This window comes from Pinus tabuliformis, chromosome 3_1, assembly GCF_031772625.1.
Source record: "Pinus tabuliformis cultivar Carrire ecotype Pingquan chromosome 3_1, CPIR1, whole genome shotgun sequence".
In the NCBI taxonomy this organism is placed as follows: domain Eukaryota; kingdom Viridiplantae; phylum Streptophyta; class Pinopsida; order Pinales; family Pinaceae; genus Pinus; species Pinus tabuliformis.
The window spans coordinates 909,107,942-909,127,100 of record NC_142301.1 but is presented as its reverse complement, the minus strand read 5'-3'; the positions used below and the strand labels follow the sequence as shown (position 1 = coordinate 909,127,100).

The 19,159-nt window shown below is 38.6% G+C and overlaps 1 protein-coding gene across 1 annotated transcript; it reads left to right on the top strand.

Moving 5' to 3' along the window:
• The first annotated feature begins 12,060 nt into the window (after positions 1 to 12,060).
• On the top strand, positions 12,061 to 12,474 carry LOC149190594 (uncharacterized). The gene has a single exon (XM_089410561.1). The coding sequence runs from the start codon at positions 12,061 to 12,063 to the stop codon at positions 12,472 to 12,474; it is 414 nt and encodes a 137-aa protein (XP_089266687.1).
• The last annotated feature ends 6,685 nt before the right edge of the window (positions 12,475 to 19,159 follow it).

Below are 19,159 nucleotides of genomic sequence, written 5' to 3'. Positions count from 1 at the left end.
TTACCATCACACTGTTGCATGTTCTAATTCCTTTTATTGTTGCTGCATATTCTCTTGTAGCTAGTTCTAAAGGCACCCAAACCATGTATTTTCTATGCTTTCCTGTACCAAGCATATAATTTTCATTAAACATAAAAGGAAATAAAATAAACCAAAATTGTACCTCATTTGTGGCCCGTCAATAAGGTACGCTTGAAATCCTGTTTACTTCTTGTCACAAAACGTCAAACTATCTCTTTGATAAAATCATCATGTATAAACATATCATATCGGTTAGCTTAAAACTCAACCATCATAAATTAGAGTCGTAGATTATGTACATAATTAAACACTGAAATAAAATATTGACACTTATCTTCCAAATGGGTCTTTTCTTCTGCCTTTGTTCTTTGTCCTTTCCATACACACACTGAATCAATTTCCAAACCTGGCAAGCACCCAATGCCTTCTCTTCTCTTCAACCACATACACACACTGGATCAGTTTCCAAACCTAGCAAGCATCCAATTCCTTTTTTTCTCTTTAGTACAATTTAGCAACAAGGGTGTCCATAGACTATATCGTCTCATCCCTTAATATCAACAACTCAAGGTTGGTCTCATCCCAAGTTGTCCAGGGCTCTAGAGCATTTTCCCAATCCACAGATTCCAGTGACTAATAACTCAATCCACAACCTCTAGAGAACCCAATCTCTTCTAGGGATTTAAAGATTTTGTCCCAACCCTCATGCTCTAGAGACTAATAACTCAACCCACAACCTCCGTACAATCCCAAGGTGTTATAGGGCTCCACCCACAACCTCTAGGGATCCAGAGAACCAATCCCCAACACATACACATACACATGATGTACATCACAACACATACACCCACAAGCGGTGTATAACACAATAGATACAACTATGCGTGATGTATAACAGAACACATACACCTAGACTTGATGTACAACACCACACATATACATACACCAATATAACACAACGAATACATGTCACGATACAAAAACTACACAATACCACATGTACACAACAACAATACTACACATTTAGAGACCACATTGTCTCTACCAGGAAAACTTGCCTCCAATGTCTTTCCCATGCTTTACTATGTGCATCCATAATCCAAATCCAGGATCTATGGCTCTTTACACTATCCATGCTTGTCCCAACATGCCACAGATCACACAACTTTCATTAGGCTAATGTCTCCCTCATTGTTGCCTACCATAGCATAAACATAAGCATAGTTATAAGAAAATAATATCAAAATCATATCCACATGATACTAACCTCATAGATTTGTCAGGGTGACTCAAACCACTTGATTCCTTATAAAACCAGGAACCTTTTCATGCCATTCGCCTAGATAAAACAATCATTCTTCCACAAGAAGGATCCCTGATGACCCTGTAAGAAAATTGCATACATACATACATACATACATATATATATATATATATAGATATATATATATATATATATATAAACATCTGCATAATCACAATCACAACATAATTACCAGTATTCATAGGATCAAGGTTAAGAGAACTCCCTTTATCAATGCACAACATTGATAACAACAGTTCCCAACATAGCCAAATCATCTAATACCTCAAGCCCATTTACTTTAACTTTCCTTGATTTCCTTTCTCATAATTGTGCCTTTCTCATAATTGTCCTACCACTGGCCATTTACCTCAATGGATCCAACCAGCCCAACTGGATGTCATATTATTTCTTTCATCTACCCTTTATTCATGTATCAGGATTCATCTAGGTCTTATTTATCTCTCCCCGATATCCATTAACATTCCTCTTTTCCAAACCAATTCCCAAGACCCTCAAAAAATAAAAGGAAAGAACAAAAAGCAAGAAGAAGAAAACTATGAAAAACCATTAACAATATAATGCCACAAACAAAGTAGCATGTCCATGCTCCAGACACAATCAAAACCGAAAATCAAGTGTAAACAAATAACAAAACACTAAAAGCACAAAAATTTCAACAAACACCATGACTCAACCCCTATGTTTCCTAGTGCTTCCAAAGGAAATATCAACCTGATCCTTCTTCAATATTTCATGGCAGTTTCTTTTGCCATGCAATCCCCTGCATCATAATACCATAAACACATAATTGTCAATGCATAAATAAATACAACATTATACCAGCTACCTTACCTCGCTATGCCAAGCATGCTGCCTTGTAACTGAACACCTTCACATACCATCTCTCAAGGGATTCCAATTCCCTTGCAAATCCAACTATAACTGAAAACTAGCTATTATGCCTACATGTGATCCATCATCTTACATGTAGCTTCCTTGGCCCCAAAGTGCTTCCACGCACTTTACTTTCTTTATTGCTATGTTTCGAAGCATGATATTATTCTGTAATAAGATGCATTGAGGCTCTTCCTAGAACTCTACTCGCAGTTCTATTTCCATCTCAATGATAAATGCCTGATGATTTGTCTTCTTGTTATCTACTATTGCATAGATTCAGGGAATGCTCTAACGTACATACCCAACTATCCATGCCTCCTGCACACTGTAGAATTGAGGTCTGTCATGATTTAGATGCACTGATACAAAGGTAAATCCTTCCTGCAATGATCTCCACCATGGGTCCAATGCCGAAATGATGATTCTTTGTCATTACCTTTACTCTGTTGCTTCACAAGCTGAGACCCATGTCCTTTCTTAGCTGCATTGAACTTATTGTAAGGTGTCACCTTCCCTTGCCACATGCACCCTAATATTCTCCTCACTTCTCAAGCCATGTTCCTCTAGTCTTCTCTTTCCCGTTCCAATCACGCTCGAACTTAAGCTTGCGCTTTGACCGCTCATAAAAATGCTTCACATCTTCCCACCAGATATATGCTTTCCCTTAAGGCTAAAGGTAGCTATCTGGATTTCATGTTCCTTGAGTAATCATGCAACCTGAATAGCTTCTTCATCCCAAACAACCATGCTTCTGCATATTCTGACTTAGTCAACTCATTATCAAGGTAGGAGACTTATCTTTCCTGAACACTTCTAGCAAATATGACTTCTCACTCCTCCTATAAGGATGATGATGGTGATTACCATGATGTCTATCTGAACCAGAACTAGAATAAAACCCATAAACATTGTGTCTACTATAAACTGTATCCAATCATATTCCACTGCTGACTGTGTCATCCTTGTCTAACCTATATATTTTATGAGACCTGCTACCATATGCCCCATTAGCCCTTTCTTCCTGCCCATGACTAATCCTCAATTGTCCCTACTTTATAAAATCTAAAAGACTCTGAAGGATCACTGCATTAACTTATGCTTTCTTTTCTTGATATTTGGCAAGTCTTTCTTATGCCTCAATCAACCTGCTATTATTTTCCTTACAACATCTAATTTATGCCTTCAATATTCTCAATGTTTCCACCAAACCAGGAAAATACTCTTCTCCTTGACCTTTCCCATGCCATTGAATTCACATCAGGCATGTAAGGGGAGTCATGTGAACTATAGTCCACCATTCTTCTCTTCATCTATGATATTGTATCTCCTACAATCATGCCATGTTAGATAAACCAAATAGATACATAATCAACATCATACCTTAGTGTATCTCAGGGGAGGCTATTCATCTGCATAGTTCAGTCCAGATTAGTACGACACAATACCACTAGTATATCAACTCATACATGAATATCATAACCATAACCATATGCACAAACCAATCTAGATTAGCATGATACATAATAATATCAATATCTTCACCACAATGACAATAATCATCATGCATATGACTAAAATTCATATAACAATAAGTACTACCATGCATGACTATCTGATGCATGCACATATGACCGCACAAATCAACTAGAATGTATCATGAATGTAGGCACAACAACAATGAAATGATAGGCATGCATATAATCACAATGAATATAACAACCATTATCTATCATACCTACATTCCAAACATACAAACCTATATGACGATCTACTTTTTACCCTGAGGTACAATGTTGCAACCTTGCTCTAATATCAATTTGTAACCACCACTCCCAATATTTACTCACTTTTACAAGCTCCCAGGGTAAATGTGAGGCTGAATGTTACTATGATATGACCCGACCTCCAAGTTCTAGCTAAGGAAGTGGGGATGACACACTGACAACTTACAGACATCCCTCAGGAACACTATATCACCCAAAAGTTATTCCACAACCTATGATGACCAGATCTTGAGTTGGAACTTATTTTTCACAAGCTTAACCCCCAACCACACTCACAACACATCATGCATGTGATTATGTGCCTCCAACTACTCTCATAATCGTGCTTCCATGCAGTTATGACTTAAAACCTTCAGTTCTGAGCATGCAGTTCTAGGATCTGTGCCACCCTTTTAGGCTCGTCTCCAAACCACTATCGAAATTTCCTGTAACTTTCCAGAATCATAACTAAAGTGATAACAATGCCAAACATACAAAATTGAAGCCCGAATGTGAGCTAAACATGCCTACTACAAAATAGACATTTCGTCAAACATATGGTAAAATTGTAACCTATATGTCATGAATGCATATTTTATAATAAACTGATAGTATTTATCTGAGAATCACCAAGAAGGCTGAAAAATCTCTCTAGCTAGCTGCAATAACACTTGTTAGTCCATACATCCATTGACCATTCGATAAATTATCAAATCATGACAAGATTCATAGATAGGATACATCATATATCCAACATATAACCAATATAGAAACCATGGCAAGTCAGCCATAATGTCAACATGATAACCAATACAAGTACTCATAAATCACAATAGGAAAAATAACTCTTATTAACATATGAAAATTATAACCAAGTCAAGGACTTCCACATACCACCTAACCATATATTGGGATGAACCAAATCTCTCTTTCAGCCAATCACCACCATGCCATATTTGAAGCATGAATGTGGGATCTCATAGAATAAAACAAAACAAAACCAATTAGGGCTTCCAGAGGCCAAAACACCTCAACCCTCAACCATAATAATTCCACATCTATGGTTTAGAAATCATTAACATCAACCAGATCAGTCTTTACCTAAGTTATCCAGGGCTCCAGGAACTTGCAACTCAACCCACATCCTTCCAAGGCTACAGATTGTTTTCTCCAACCGTGACTCCAGGGACTAGTAACTCAACCCACCAAGGGATTCTGTGCATTTGTCCCAACCAAAGGCTTTAGGAACTAGTAATTCAACCCAAGTTGTTCCCAGGATTCTAGAGCATTTGTTCCAAACCATAGCCATAAGGAACATGCGCACCAATCAGAAAAAAAAGGTGGAAGAAACCACAACACCATGGCTATCCAAGAAATGGCAAGGCTAGGCTAAAATCCTCTGTTAATCTAGGAAAATATCCATGCCAATGACAACCCATAACCAAGGAACCACATGCATATACCATGCATCCAAAAATTAGCAAGGAAATCACACATAAAACTTGTTACCTACAAAGAAATCTAGTTGTATTTGTTGATCCAATGTTTCCTTGCACTTCCTCACTTTCCTTTGCCTTATTTCTCCAAGTCCAAGTGAATGTCAAAGTTCTACAAGAATGCTCCAATATTTATCTAAGTGTTCAAGAGTATGAGAGAATGAAAGAGAGCTCAACCCAAAACTATAAAAAGGATAACAACTGATTCTTTGATGTTCTTTTATCATTGAGGCCTCTATTTTCTTCATTTTCCTTCATTTTTCCTCTAATTTCCTTAGCATGCAAATTTGTGTTTCTTCATCTTCCTTTTCTCTTATTTTCCTTATTTCTCATAATTAAATTCCAATTATTACCTCTTTTCCTTTTCCAATGCCTTTTCTAATGTCCATAGCCATAGATAAACCGAAAGTGATCCCCACTATGATGTTCACCCACCATTTAGTTGGAATATGTATCTGATGACCTTGGTACTATTTTATTTACATGGAAAATCAATCTGGGACTGTTACAGAAAGCAGTAGGTGGGGTAGGTTTTTCCGGTGGTTAAAGTGGTAGTGGTAATGGACCGGTTTTGGGCACCCAATGGCAGGCCTAGATGAAATTTTTTTTCTTGCCCAAAGCAGTAGTGAACCCTAATTTCATCTTTCGAAACAACAGATTGGAGGGATCCCAAAGCTACATGAAGGAATATGCACTTATTTGTAAGTTTATGGGAATATGGCGAAAGGAACAAGAGATTATCAATTGGATCTAGTTGAAATGGAAACCCCAGGGGTCCATTGAGATACACATCTAAGAAAAAGGTTCACTATTATATTTGATGACCTAGCATATTGCAAGAGGGTTTTTTAAAACGATCCCTATTTCATGAATAACGCGGGTCTATTCATGAGATTCAAGGAAGAGTGTTATATCCTCGAGAAGGAAGAGTTCCCGGTGGATCCAATTTAGGGTCATATATTCTCTCTCCCTGATAATTTATGGAAACCCAACATCTTAGAAGGTCTTGGAAATGCCATTGGTAATTTTTTTAAGGTATTAGAGATAACAAAACGATGAATACATGAGTCTTATGCTTGAATTCATGTCTATATGAACATCTCAAAGCCATTACCACAATCGATAGATTTAGAATATCATGATGATATTTGGACCCAACCTTTGGACTATGAACACATTCCCTTCAAGTGTCGCCAATGCCATGAGTATGGTCATTTGATCCGAGACTGTCCCATCATGATTGTTGAGAAACAAGTTCTTAGGGAGCAAGAAAATGTTGGGGATTTTCAAGAGGTGTCTAGGCGAAAAGGTAACATAACCCATGAGGCTCTAGGGAAACCAGAGCAGGAAAATAACCCTGGACATCATTCTAGGGGGTCTCTCAAGGACTCGAAAGAAGAGATATTCAATGTGAAAACGAACGAGAATCCCTTTGTAATTCTCACATAAGAGGAGACCACATAAGAGACATAAGAGAATGAGAAAGGAACCCTAGGAGATCAACTGATGGAGGTGGAGAATGCAACAAGATCAACATTGATGAAGCGTAATATATGGAGGACTTAAGCGGGGATTAATTTTTGAAGGAGATATTAGCAAACATTTTGTCAATCCTATAGGTGGAGTGTCATCATGATAATTTAGATTCTGACGAAAAAACCATGCTGGAATTTTTGTGCACTTGGGCGAGAATGAAGGCACAATCAGTTTACACGGAACAACTCCATCACTTCATTTGTATGGAAAAAGAAGAAAATAAGATCTAGCCCCTGGTTGAGGGTCTTTTTTGGCTAGATTGGGACAAAAATGATCACCCCAGCTACATAAATCCAAAGAACAAACCACCAATGATCAACGCAACCAAAAAAATGTGTAAAACCTCTTAAGAATTCCTATGTGAAATAGGTGATTTTCTCTTGAATTTATGTCAAATCAACAAGATAATGAAGTATTTTCTCTACCCATCACTAGTTAATCCATGGAGATTGTCTCATTGAACATTCATGGCTTGAATAGTCAAGTCAAGCAATGATACCCGAGATCAAAGATTTCTAAGGAGAAGTTAGATATAGTCTTACTGCATGAAACCAAGGTAAATAACTCCACACTAACATCTATTTTCTCTTGGTATTGGATGGGTTGTGAAACCATGGCCATTGATTCTATAGGATATGCTAGTGTTATAGTGGTGCTATGGGACCCTTGATGGGTTCTATTCGATGATTGGATGACCACACCAAATATTCTATCAGGTCTCTTTCAGTGCCTTGGGTCAGCGAAAGGGTTTTGGTTATTAGTGGTATATGGCCCCTCAATCCCAAGAAGGAAGGAGGTCTTCTTGGAGGAAATGATAACATTACATCAGTTAGTTTAAGGGGAAGAATAGATCCTTGGGGGTGCTTTCAATGTGATCAGAAATCTTAAGGAGAAGAAGGGTGGGATAAGGTGACTGGATGTAGTGTCATTATTGTTTCAGGATTTGATATGGGAAATGAAAATAGTGGACATTGATAAAATCAATGGGGTTTTAACCTAAAACAATAGACGAAGGGGAACCCATCATATCACTAGTCGACTGGATCGATTATTTATGTCTAAGAAATTAATGGACAAAGACATGTTTATAGAAGAAAAGATTTATCTAGCTTGGGCTTCAACCATTGACCCATTCAACTTGAGGTTGACATCAAAAGGTCTCATCGCAATCGACCATTCAGGTTCAAGCACTTTTGGCTTAAGCGCAAGGACTACCTCACTAAGCTGTAAGAGTGGTGGAAGGAAATATGGATCTAGGGGCAGAATCAAATGCATTCTCTACAACTTAAGCTAAAAGAACTGAAGTTGTGCATCAAGCAATGGAACCAAGAGGAATTTAGGGATATCTTTAAAGAAAAATGAAAGTTGGAAGTAAAAATGGAGGAGATTCAATTCGAAATAATAAAGCAAGGGCGAATGGAAGCACTGGCTGAAGAGGAAAGCTGAATATTGTAGGAATTAAAATCCCACTAGGAATAAGAAGAAACTTACTGGAGATAGAAATTGTGCATCCAATGGCTTCATGAAGGAGAGAAGAACACTAGTTTTTTTCATAAAGCCCTAGTTAAGCATAGGCAACAAAATTGCATATACTCTTTAAGCTCTTAACATGGTACATGACTAGTGAAGCACAAAGATATCGAGGAGGAACCAGTATCATTATATTAGAAACTCGTAATGGAGGAACAAGAAGATCAAAATGAAGGCATAACCAAGATCATGTAACACATCCCTAAACTAATTACTCCATAGAAAAATGCAACTCTCATGTGGGAGATATCCTTTTAAGGGGTGGAAGAAACCATCAAGGAAATTCCAAGCAACAAAGCTTTGGGTTTCAATGTATTTACCACAAATTTCTTCAAGATGTGTTGGTTAATTTTAGGGAGCAGACTTCATGCCTGTGTGCAAGTGGTAGGATGGACGAGAGAACATCATCAGAAGGCATATAACAGTTCTACCACTAGGACGATGACATACAGGTTGTGGTCGTGCATAAAAAATTCAAAAGGAGGTTTCTCATGTTATTTTTTCTCTGGTGTCTTCTGTTTGGTACTTGAATTTTTTAATCTCAATAAATTTCAATTGCTTACTGCCCAAGATATTTTCTTTATGTCTTCTTAAATCTCTTGTTTCCTGCCTAAGATCTATTGGGTCGTGCCTTCTCTCGAACTTGTGAACTAGATTGATCGATGAATCAATAGTTGAGATTGGGGAATGAAGTTTTAGTTTCCATAGCCCATAGGGGAGCTGATCAATTGGATTTGGTGAAAGGGAACTACACAATCCTTCTTCTCCCACATCTTTGGTGTGAATTACAAAGCTCATTCGAGAGCCAATTTCAAATCCTCTAGTTGCATAGTCTCCTTTCACATATGATGTTCGAGATCGAGTTTATCTAGTTTCAAGAACATAGGAAACATAAGAAGTAGAGTAAGAATAGGTATCTAAGGTAGAGGTACTCTCACACATACCTTCTATCACCCTCCCTTTTACTTTTGAGCTTATCTTACTGCTCATTGTTGCCTAATTTGGGGTGCATCTTAGATTAACCTTTCTAAGCAAGTCATGCTTCTCTCTATTCATCCTTTTTGATCTATTGTTGAATTGAGTTGTAATTTGTATATGGTGAGGTAATTTCATTTTGCGTTTGTTTTTTAATTAAAAATAAGATTCCAATTTCCCCAACAACATCAAGTTGGAACATACCATTTTATTTATACCATGGATACAAATCTTGAATATCAAAGGTCTGCTGATTGATATGAAGTCCGATCCAATGAAATATCAGAGTGTTGCATATGAAAGGCTTGATTCTCCAAAGCGATGAGTGGGGAAACATATAAAGTAAGTGAAATGAATCACAATATAGGGTAAGTAATTATGTTACCTCATTGATGCTAATGACATGCAAAAATTCATGATGACACCCTCGACCCATTGATAACACCAACAAGGGTGAAATTGGTGGCTTCGGGGCCTCCAACAACCCAACAAATACTACCACACCATGCCTTAGAATTCAACAAATTGGTGATGAGGATAAAGACCATGTTCTTCTTATTCATCAAATTTTATTCTTCATCTATTCAAGGTGGGCGATAACAGGAAATTAAGGATCATCTGAAAAAAATATGTATGTGATGAAACTCTCAAAATGTTGAGGCTTTTACAGATTAGATGGTCTCATAACAAGTTTTCCTAACACACTGTTTGTCATATGCCTTCAATTATAAAGGAATTTTCCTTACCCTTCCCTCTCAAGATTTGATGGGTTCCAAAGGAAACACTCTGATCAAATGAGAAGAATTTTATTTTATTAACTAAACAATAATAACCCAGTTTTGGCAGTAGATCTAGCTTATCCATGAGGGACATAATGGGAGATTTGTGCATGATGTGATTTGACTACAATTTTTGTGCTATCTCTCATTTATAGTTAATATTGTAGTCTTTCTCATTGGTACAATTCCATAGCTACTCAACTATAGGTGTTCGTAGAGTTGTCACAACTCAATTGTAGGTGTTTGGAGAATTGTCACAACTCAGATGTAGGTGTTTGTTGTTGAAACTATGTTGCAGATACTCCCTATTGTAGCTGTGGAAACTATCTTCTACTTTGCGGCAACTTTGTTGTTCAAACTACGTTGCAACTACTCCAGTAGTGGCAACTCAATAGTGAATAACTAAATTTCAAATTTCATATAATTTTTTTAATGTAATTTTTGAAAATGAATTATAGCTTATAATATTTTTAATAATTCAAAACTTTTAAAAGAATACACTACAATCAGATATGATAAACATTCAAAATTCTCTTTATGTGAGAAATTTTTTTACATTGTTTGCTTTTCCATTTTTTTTAATATTTGTTTGTTCTAATAATATCTTTTGATGTATTTCAATTAGGGTTATTATGGTATCGGGAATAAACTAACTAACTAACTAACTAACTAATTGGAAGGACCGAGGAGAAAAATGGCGACGGGTCTAGGGTTTCGATGTTGGGTCTACCTACATCCCACAAACTCTAATGCCCACCTGCATCTACCCCCGTAACCCTATGGACTTACCTCCATTCCCCCTGTGCTTCTTGAACCTGGTTACTGACTGACTGACCCCTGCTACTGCATTACACTCCTTCCCTCACGGGCTCACCTCCTCTCCCAGTAACAAACCTTCACCATTTGCTGTTAGTGCTTCTGTCCCCTTCTGGTAGCTTTCATTGACAGTTATGGATGAGTTGGGCGACTTCGTGGATCCTTCAGAGGATGTGCCCATCTGGACCCCCACCAGGACCACAGCTGCCGGTTTATTCCCTTTCATGTCTGACCTCACTGATGAGATTGAAGCTCTCCCTCCGTTTTCTCACCCTCGCATCCTGCCGGTATCCCTCCCTAAAGACGCTCCCTCTCCCCCTAAATCCATCTCTCAACCCCTCTTATCGCACTCCCTAGCTCTTATCGACCCTCTGACAAACCCTAGCTGCTCTACCCTAGTTGGTGATTCTGCCCTAATCCCTCCTCAGGCGGTGAACATCCCCCCCTTTTCAGATCATCCCCGGAGTTCAGCAGCCTTTGGTCCGGTACCATCTACTCCTTTTTTCTCTTCGGTCCCCTCTCGAGGGAATTATACTGGCATTGGACCAATCTCTGGAATCTTTGCTTCTATTCCGCAGGTGGCGACTGAAGACCCTAGGGCTTCTCCTTCGTTGGAACCTGCTCATACTTCCTCAACTCAGGAAACACCGGCTGCGAGGATTTTTGGGGTTTCAAAGAAGAAAAGGGGTCTCAAGCCTCGGATCAACGCAATGCCCCTCGATTTTGCAGAGGACATTAAACTTCTGGATGCTATGGAAATTTCCGAGAAGGTTCTTGTGGGTCGAGTTCACGAAAGACATTACAGTGTGGAGAAATTACAATAATGGACCTTAGAGGTTTGGGGTGAAAACCTGAAGGAAACCCCAAAGGTCTAGAATTTTTTCAAAGGTTGGTTTGCATTGCACTTCAGCTATCTGGAGCACACGAACTGGGTGCTATCCATGATTTGGCACATTGATCAGGCCCCTGTCTTACTCAGAAGATGGACACCCTTTTTTGATCCAGAGCGGGAGAGGGTTGATGCCGACCCTATTTGGGTCCGACTGCTCGGACTACCTCTGCATTTCTGGACGGATGATGTCTTCAAGCGTATAGGGAATGCCCTTGGCATTTACCTCACTTTCGAAACCTCATACCAGGCCATGGGGAGGATGGCTTATGCCAGGATATTGGTTCACTTGGATCTTTCAGAGGGCTTGCTTGAGTACATTGACATCCAATGGAGGAACAATACCATAAGACAGCTGTTGGACTATGAGGGCATACCTTTCCATTGCCAGGGGTGCCATAAGGTTGGGCATCTCTATAAAGACTGCCCCCTGTTGGGAAAATCTAAAAACCAACCCTCGGTGTAGGAAATTGCGACCCACCCGCATACTTCCCAGGATGCTCAACCTAGGAGCCAGGCTTCTACTGCTCCTCAGAACACGGTTTCTCCTGAGATCCCGGCCGGATAGCAGAAGACTCCAAAAAATAATATTGTGGCACCCCCATAGCCAAAGAAGCGAGGGCAACCTCCCAACCTCCTTATTCCGCCTCCTCCTTCTCGTCCTCTGTCGCCATCCGAGGGCTCACCCTCGTCAGGTATGAATCTTCCTTTCAACTTGGTTTCCTCTTGCAGCTCATCACATATTGATTGCATTTTATCTAGTTCTTTTTCTGATCTTCATGTCATGAATCCATTCTCTGAACATCTGGGATTGGGTCAGGATTCTGAGCTCCCTTTCTCCTCTCCGCTCTCCTGCCTGATTACATCTCACCCCATCTTCTCACCTACCCCCTCTGCGCCTACTCCCTCTCACCTCCCATCATCTTCATCTATCCCCGAGGCCCCCCCCACCTGGGGGGTACATGACCCATTCGAAATCGAAGAGACAAGCCTAGGACCATGTCAAGTTTGATATACTCCCCTCCCCCACCCAAACTCCATAGGGGCTGACCTTCTAATCTTTCTAAAGGCCAAGGCACTGTTGAAGATGAGATTGCTTTGGGGGTACAATCTACTATCCAAGGGATGCTTAGAGCCAAAGAATCCCTATCTGTCCCCCCTCCATGAAGATTTTCTCTTACAATTGTAGAGGGCTGGCTAGGCCGAACAAAAAAATAGCTCTTTGTCGTTTGCTTACCAATGTACCACTTGATATTATTTTCCTTTAAGAGACCCTGGGTCCTACATTAGACATCTCTCAATCCCTCCAAAACATGCTCCCTGGTTGGATTTTCATCGGACTTGATGCTCATGGGAGATCGGGAGGATTAGCTTTGGGCTATAACTCCCATTCCATCAAGTTGCTCAATTGCTGGGGAGGTCTGGGCCATCTTGGCGAAGATATCAGATCTGTTGATCTGGGTATGAATTTTCGGATATATAATGTTTATGGGCCTTGCCAAAATAGACCTGCTTTTTGGTAGAACCTCCTGAGTACTGATTTATTCTTGACTGACCACTTGATTCTTGGTGGAAACATAAATTTCTCCATTGGACACTTTGAATCCTGGGGACACAAAGCACAATGAGACTCCCTTTCAGATTACTTTCTATCTGAACTGGAAGCTCACCATTTGATTGACATCCCCTCTGCTAAAACTCAAGTGACATGGAGGAACAACAAGATTGGGGAAGACAGTTTGGCCTGCATGCTTGACCACTTTCTTGTCAAAGAAAAGGTTATGGACTTGGGTTTTCATATCAGACATTGGGTAGGTACAGGTGGGATCTCTGATCACCTACCCATATACTTGGAAATTGATGGAGGGAAAACAAAGCCTGAAGGTCCCTTCAAGTTCTGTTCTGTCTGGATCAAGGAAGATTCCTATAAAAAATGGTCACTGAATTCTGGAAGGACAATCCCCTTGGGAGGAGGGAAGACAACACTAAAGGGTTTATTCACAATCTTACAATCCTGAAGCAAATGTCCAAACTTTGGGCACAGAACAAAAGAATACAGGAGGATCAATCTCTCTGTAGGATTGAATCTAAAATCGCTGCATTTGAAAATGATCTTGGAGGAATATACATTTCAGAGGAACATAAGGAAAGGATGGTTTCTCACGACGCTAACAGAGCAAAAATTCTCAAATATAAGGAAGAAACCTGGCGCCTCAGAAGTAGAGCCATCCGGATGCATGAAGGGGACGAAAATACCAAATTCTATCACAAATTCGCCAATGGAAGAAAGGCGATCAACACCATATGGCAACTATAGAATGAGCAAGGGCAGGTTGTTAATACATTCCCACAACTTGTTGAACTTGCGTCCTCTCATTTCAAGCACACTTACCGTGCTCCCAGGGATATCAACTTGGTAGAAATCATCAGGGTAGCACATCTCTTCCCCAGATATGTGGATCTAGAGGAGGAAGGTGAACTAACAAAGGCAGTTACTCTGGAGGAATTGGAAACCACCTTAAAGTGGTTCAAAAAGGACAAAAGTCCGGGACCCAATGGTTGGTCGATAGAATTTTTCTTGGCTTTCTTCGACACCATTGGGGAAGACCTGCTCAGAATTGTTGAGGACTCAAGAATTAGAGGATATCTTGAAACCTCAATCACCTCTACTTTCATTGCACTCATTCTGAAGACGGACAACCTGGACTCCTTTGAGGATTTTCGCCCCATATCTCTTTGCAATTGTTTATATAAGATCATAGCTAAGATAATTGCAAACAGGATGAAACCTATCCTTTCTAATCATATCTCTCCGGAACAATTCGCCTTCCTAAAGGACGGACAGATTCATGAAGCTGTGAGTACTGCTCAGGAAGTAATACATACTCTACACTCTAGGTGTGGCAAAGGTATGATTATGAAGGTTGATTTATCAAAAGCTTTCGATAGGGTAAATTGGCTATATATTAGAATGTTGTTAACTCATTTAGGTTTTCCTTACTTATTCATCAAATGGATCATGAGTTGCATTACTAATATCACCTTCAGTATTCTAGTGAATAGAAGTGCCTCTCCCTTCTTTACTTTGGAAAGGGGACTGAGACAGGGCTGTCCTCTCACCTTTACTCTTCCTGCTAGTTATGGAATGCCTCAGTAATCTCATCAAAGAAGATCATTGAAGGGGCAGATTAAAAGGTATAAGGATAACAGAAGGTTGCATCCTGACCCATCTTCTCTTTGTAGATGATATCCTTGTATTCATCAATGGCAGTATTGGGGACATTAGTATCATCAAAGCCAATTTCTCCCTTTTTCGAGAGGCAACAGGTATGATCATAAATGAAAAAAAGTCCACTTTGACTGCAGCCGAATGTACTCCGCATGATATCTACTTTTCTCTGCAACATTTCCAGTTCGCTCAGTTACAACTATCTGAATGCTTAAAATATCTGGGTTATAAATTGAAGCCATTAGGCTATAAAATTGCTGACTGGACTTGGCTCATCTCCAAGATGGAGAAAATACTAAATACCTGGTACCTCAAATACCTTTCGTGAGCAAGACGTCTCACTCTAATCAAAAGCATCCTGGAAGCCACTCCTGTATATTGGATGTCCCTGGCTTGGATACCAAGAGGCATTCTCACTAGAATACAATCCCTTTGCTGCAGATTTCTTTGGCAAGGGAACAAATATGGCAGGAATTTTGCATGGTTCAGATGGGAGGCCCTGAACCTACCAAAAAAATGGGGGAGGGGGTGGGGATTAAAAAAGCTAGAAGACTTCTCATCAACACTTGCTGCCAAACTTGGTTGGTAGTTAGTATCAACAGACAACTGTCTAGTCAATTTAACGTCTTAAATTGCTCTACATAAATTATCAATCCGGGTATCGTAAACTGATGAAGTGTGGTGCACCATATGTGCTTAGTTAACCTTTCTCTTACTTCGTTGTTTTATAGTTTATGTTGTTTTTGGGGTTTTCTTCTTGTTGGTTTTCTAAAGTGTTTAATGCAAATGGAAATCCTATTCTAAGGTCTTAAGAATACTTTTAAAGGACAAGTATGGATAAAGATTTCAAGACAAGGCCTATGTCCCTAATGGTAACTTCCAAAACTTAGCACTTCAAAAGAACTTAAAACATGTTATTGATGGAATTAGTATTTAAACAAAAGTGTAAATATACAACTAGTTCAATCAAAATAAAATGCAATAACCAAACAATGAGCTAGTGACTATGAGACCCAGTATCCTTGCTGCTTCAGCAGAAGGACAAGATGATTCTATCATGTCATTAGTCATTAAAAGGCTATGTGCATCACTAATCTACAATCAACCGGTTGAACACACTTGCATGAATTAAAATTGCATGAATGAAAAATCTAATCTATCAAACTTGAAAGCAATTTATGTACAGCTAATATACAGAAGCATAACAAAATTAAATGCAGAATTAAATGACAACTATACAAGGCTTTAGTGTGCAGGGGCCCTCTGCCACTTGCATGAATTAAAATTGCATGAATGAAAAATATAATCTATCAAACTTGAAAGCAATTAAATAACATAATGAAATCAAATCAATACTTACAAAATGAAATCTACTCTACCTTACATTCTAATATGCTCCATGACATCTACTTCACATCTCCTTCCATGTTGAGAACATCAAAGCTTTATTCAATTTCTTCAAAAGCACAAAGTACAACAAAGTTCTCCAAAGCTTTCAAAAGCCATCAAAGAAGAATTACAAACTTAAGAACTAGGGACTAACAAGCTTAAGCTAAAATAGACTAACAAATGAAGGAGAGAGATCTCCTATTTATACAAAAAGATGAGAGCCATCTTATTAATGAGAGTCCATGAATCTCTCCCTCTACCTCTAGAGTCCTAATCAAAATAGGAACTGATAAGACACATGTCTTCTTAGAGTTACAATACAATTAGGAGATGTGACACATATCCTCATGATCCCATGATTCTTTCCAACCAAATTCGAATTTAGCCTTAGAGTGCCACATAAGGGTCTTTTAGAAGTCTCCTTTCAACCTACACATGTCAACAACCTCAACCCATTTGTTAGGTATAAGCATATGCACATTATTTTCTAATTTTTAACCACAAATTCACTTAAAAGACTTAGAATTAATAAAGATTGGAAAAACATAAATGTGGCCCAATGATAATGAAAGTGGGATGAATGTGGTGACATAGTAGTGAAGTGGAGGTGATATAATGGACATAATAGTGAAAGTGTAATGGAAATGAATGACATTTTCAAGGCTCAACATACCCCCCAACTGAAGCTATTGCATGTCCTCATGCAATATATTACATTAACTCTTTTGATCCTTGAGCTTTGGCTTAACTTTGCATGATATCATTTGATAACTTCATATTTCTGCAAAGTGTTTTACTTGAATTGCAACATGGTTGGTTCTTGTGTTACAACCATTTTTTTTTCTTTGTTGTTGCCTTCTACTTTGATCTTTGAACTTTGCATAATGATATTTTGATTATTGTTGCAAAGTATATCTTTATTGGATTGCATGATGGTTGGTTCTTGTGTGACAACCATGATTTTGTTTGTATCCAATTTATCCTTTAAGCACTTTTTCAAAAGCCATTGTATGCTCATAATAGCAATGTAATAGTTAATATATGTTGGAAGTATGTGGGCTCCTGAATATGATATGGACATGGCAATATATGAATATGAATGTATTCCCCCCCCCCCCAACTGATGGTATTGGCAATTTTATGAAATGAGGAAGAGAAATGTTTTTCCAACAATTATCATTCTAGCTTTTTATGGAATTCTATGGTCAAAAGTTATAAAAATGACGTACATTCACTTACCCTTTAGAATGGATGAGTTGTATGTGTGGTGGCTGAAAATTTCTGATCATATTCTTCTTCAGGTGGCTGAACAAGAGGAATCATGGATAGAGAGATAAGATGACTTTTTATTGCTTCTACTAAAACTTGCTGAATCTGCTCCAAAATGCTTAAAATAATAGTCTTCATGTCTTCAAAACTCATTGGCACAATTCCTACTATGTGAAAAGATGTTCTGATGTCGAACATAGTAGGAAATTGTTGGCTTAGTGGCCATTAATGGATGCCACTAGTCAACACGAGAACTCTCACCATTGATGACAATGAGAGTCAAGATGCCCAAACACATCTTGCTAGGTACGAATGAATTTGCTGAATTCGAGTCACCTAGAAGATCTGACGAACAAGGGACATTAATGTATTCCCATTGTTTGTCAGCATGAGGACTTGCCATTAAGGCATGCAAGCCTCAAGGTGTTTTTACAAAGAACTTAGACTCAAAGGACTATGGACTCAATAATTTGCATTGAAGCAGGGCTTATTTGCGGAATGAAAATGACAAAGAATGGAAGATGAAAATGGAAAATGGCAATGGCAATAAGCATGTGAATGAGCCTCTTGCTTTTATTTGTGGGTTATGAATGGACAAAAAGAGATGGAAAGTGTATGTGAATGAAAATGGAAAATATGGAGGAAAATGAGATGAATGGTTTATTACGAGGTATGGATGTGATGGATGGATATGATGGAGACAATAGTATCTGAAAGTTTTTCAAGTGTTTGGATCTGATTTTGCATCAACATATTTCCTCTTTGTTGCTGACCATCCTCTTATGAAACAAATTGGTCTCTTAGAGAGACACCATTCTCTTGTAGTCATTTGTCCTTCCTCCTGAAACCTGCAAAAAAACTAATATTTCTTCTGCAATGGAATGTAAGATTATCAAAGGAGAGAGGTGATCAATCTCTCTAGTTATGATATTTACACACAAAACTAAGAATTTGTATTAATGAAACAAATTCTCAAAGGAAAAATCAAAAGAATTTATACCTGCTTTGAAATTGGTGCCCAAGTTGAATGTTGCTTCTTTCCAGCAATTTATTTCATTATTTGCCATTTCAAACTCTAATGATAGATTTCTCATTGTATAGATCTTGTTGAGATCTTTCCAATGATAGTTAAATCATCAAAATATGATTTTGTATGAGAAAGATAGGCTGATTTGAACAATGAGGTTTTTCTGACTGCGGAATTAGACTTTAGCTGCGGAATGTGCACGGTTCTGTAGCTACAATCTTGGATACAAAGTTAGCC

Coding starts and splice junctions, on each gene's coding strand:
- LOC149190594 (XM_089410561.1), top strand. CDS start 12,061: ATGATTTGGCACATTGATCAGGCCCCTGTCTTACTCAGAAGATGGACA.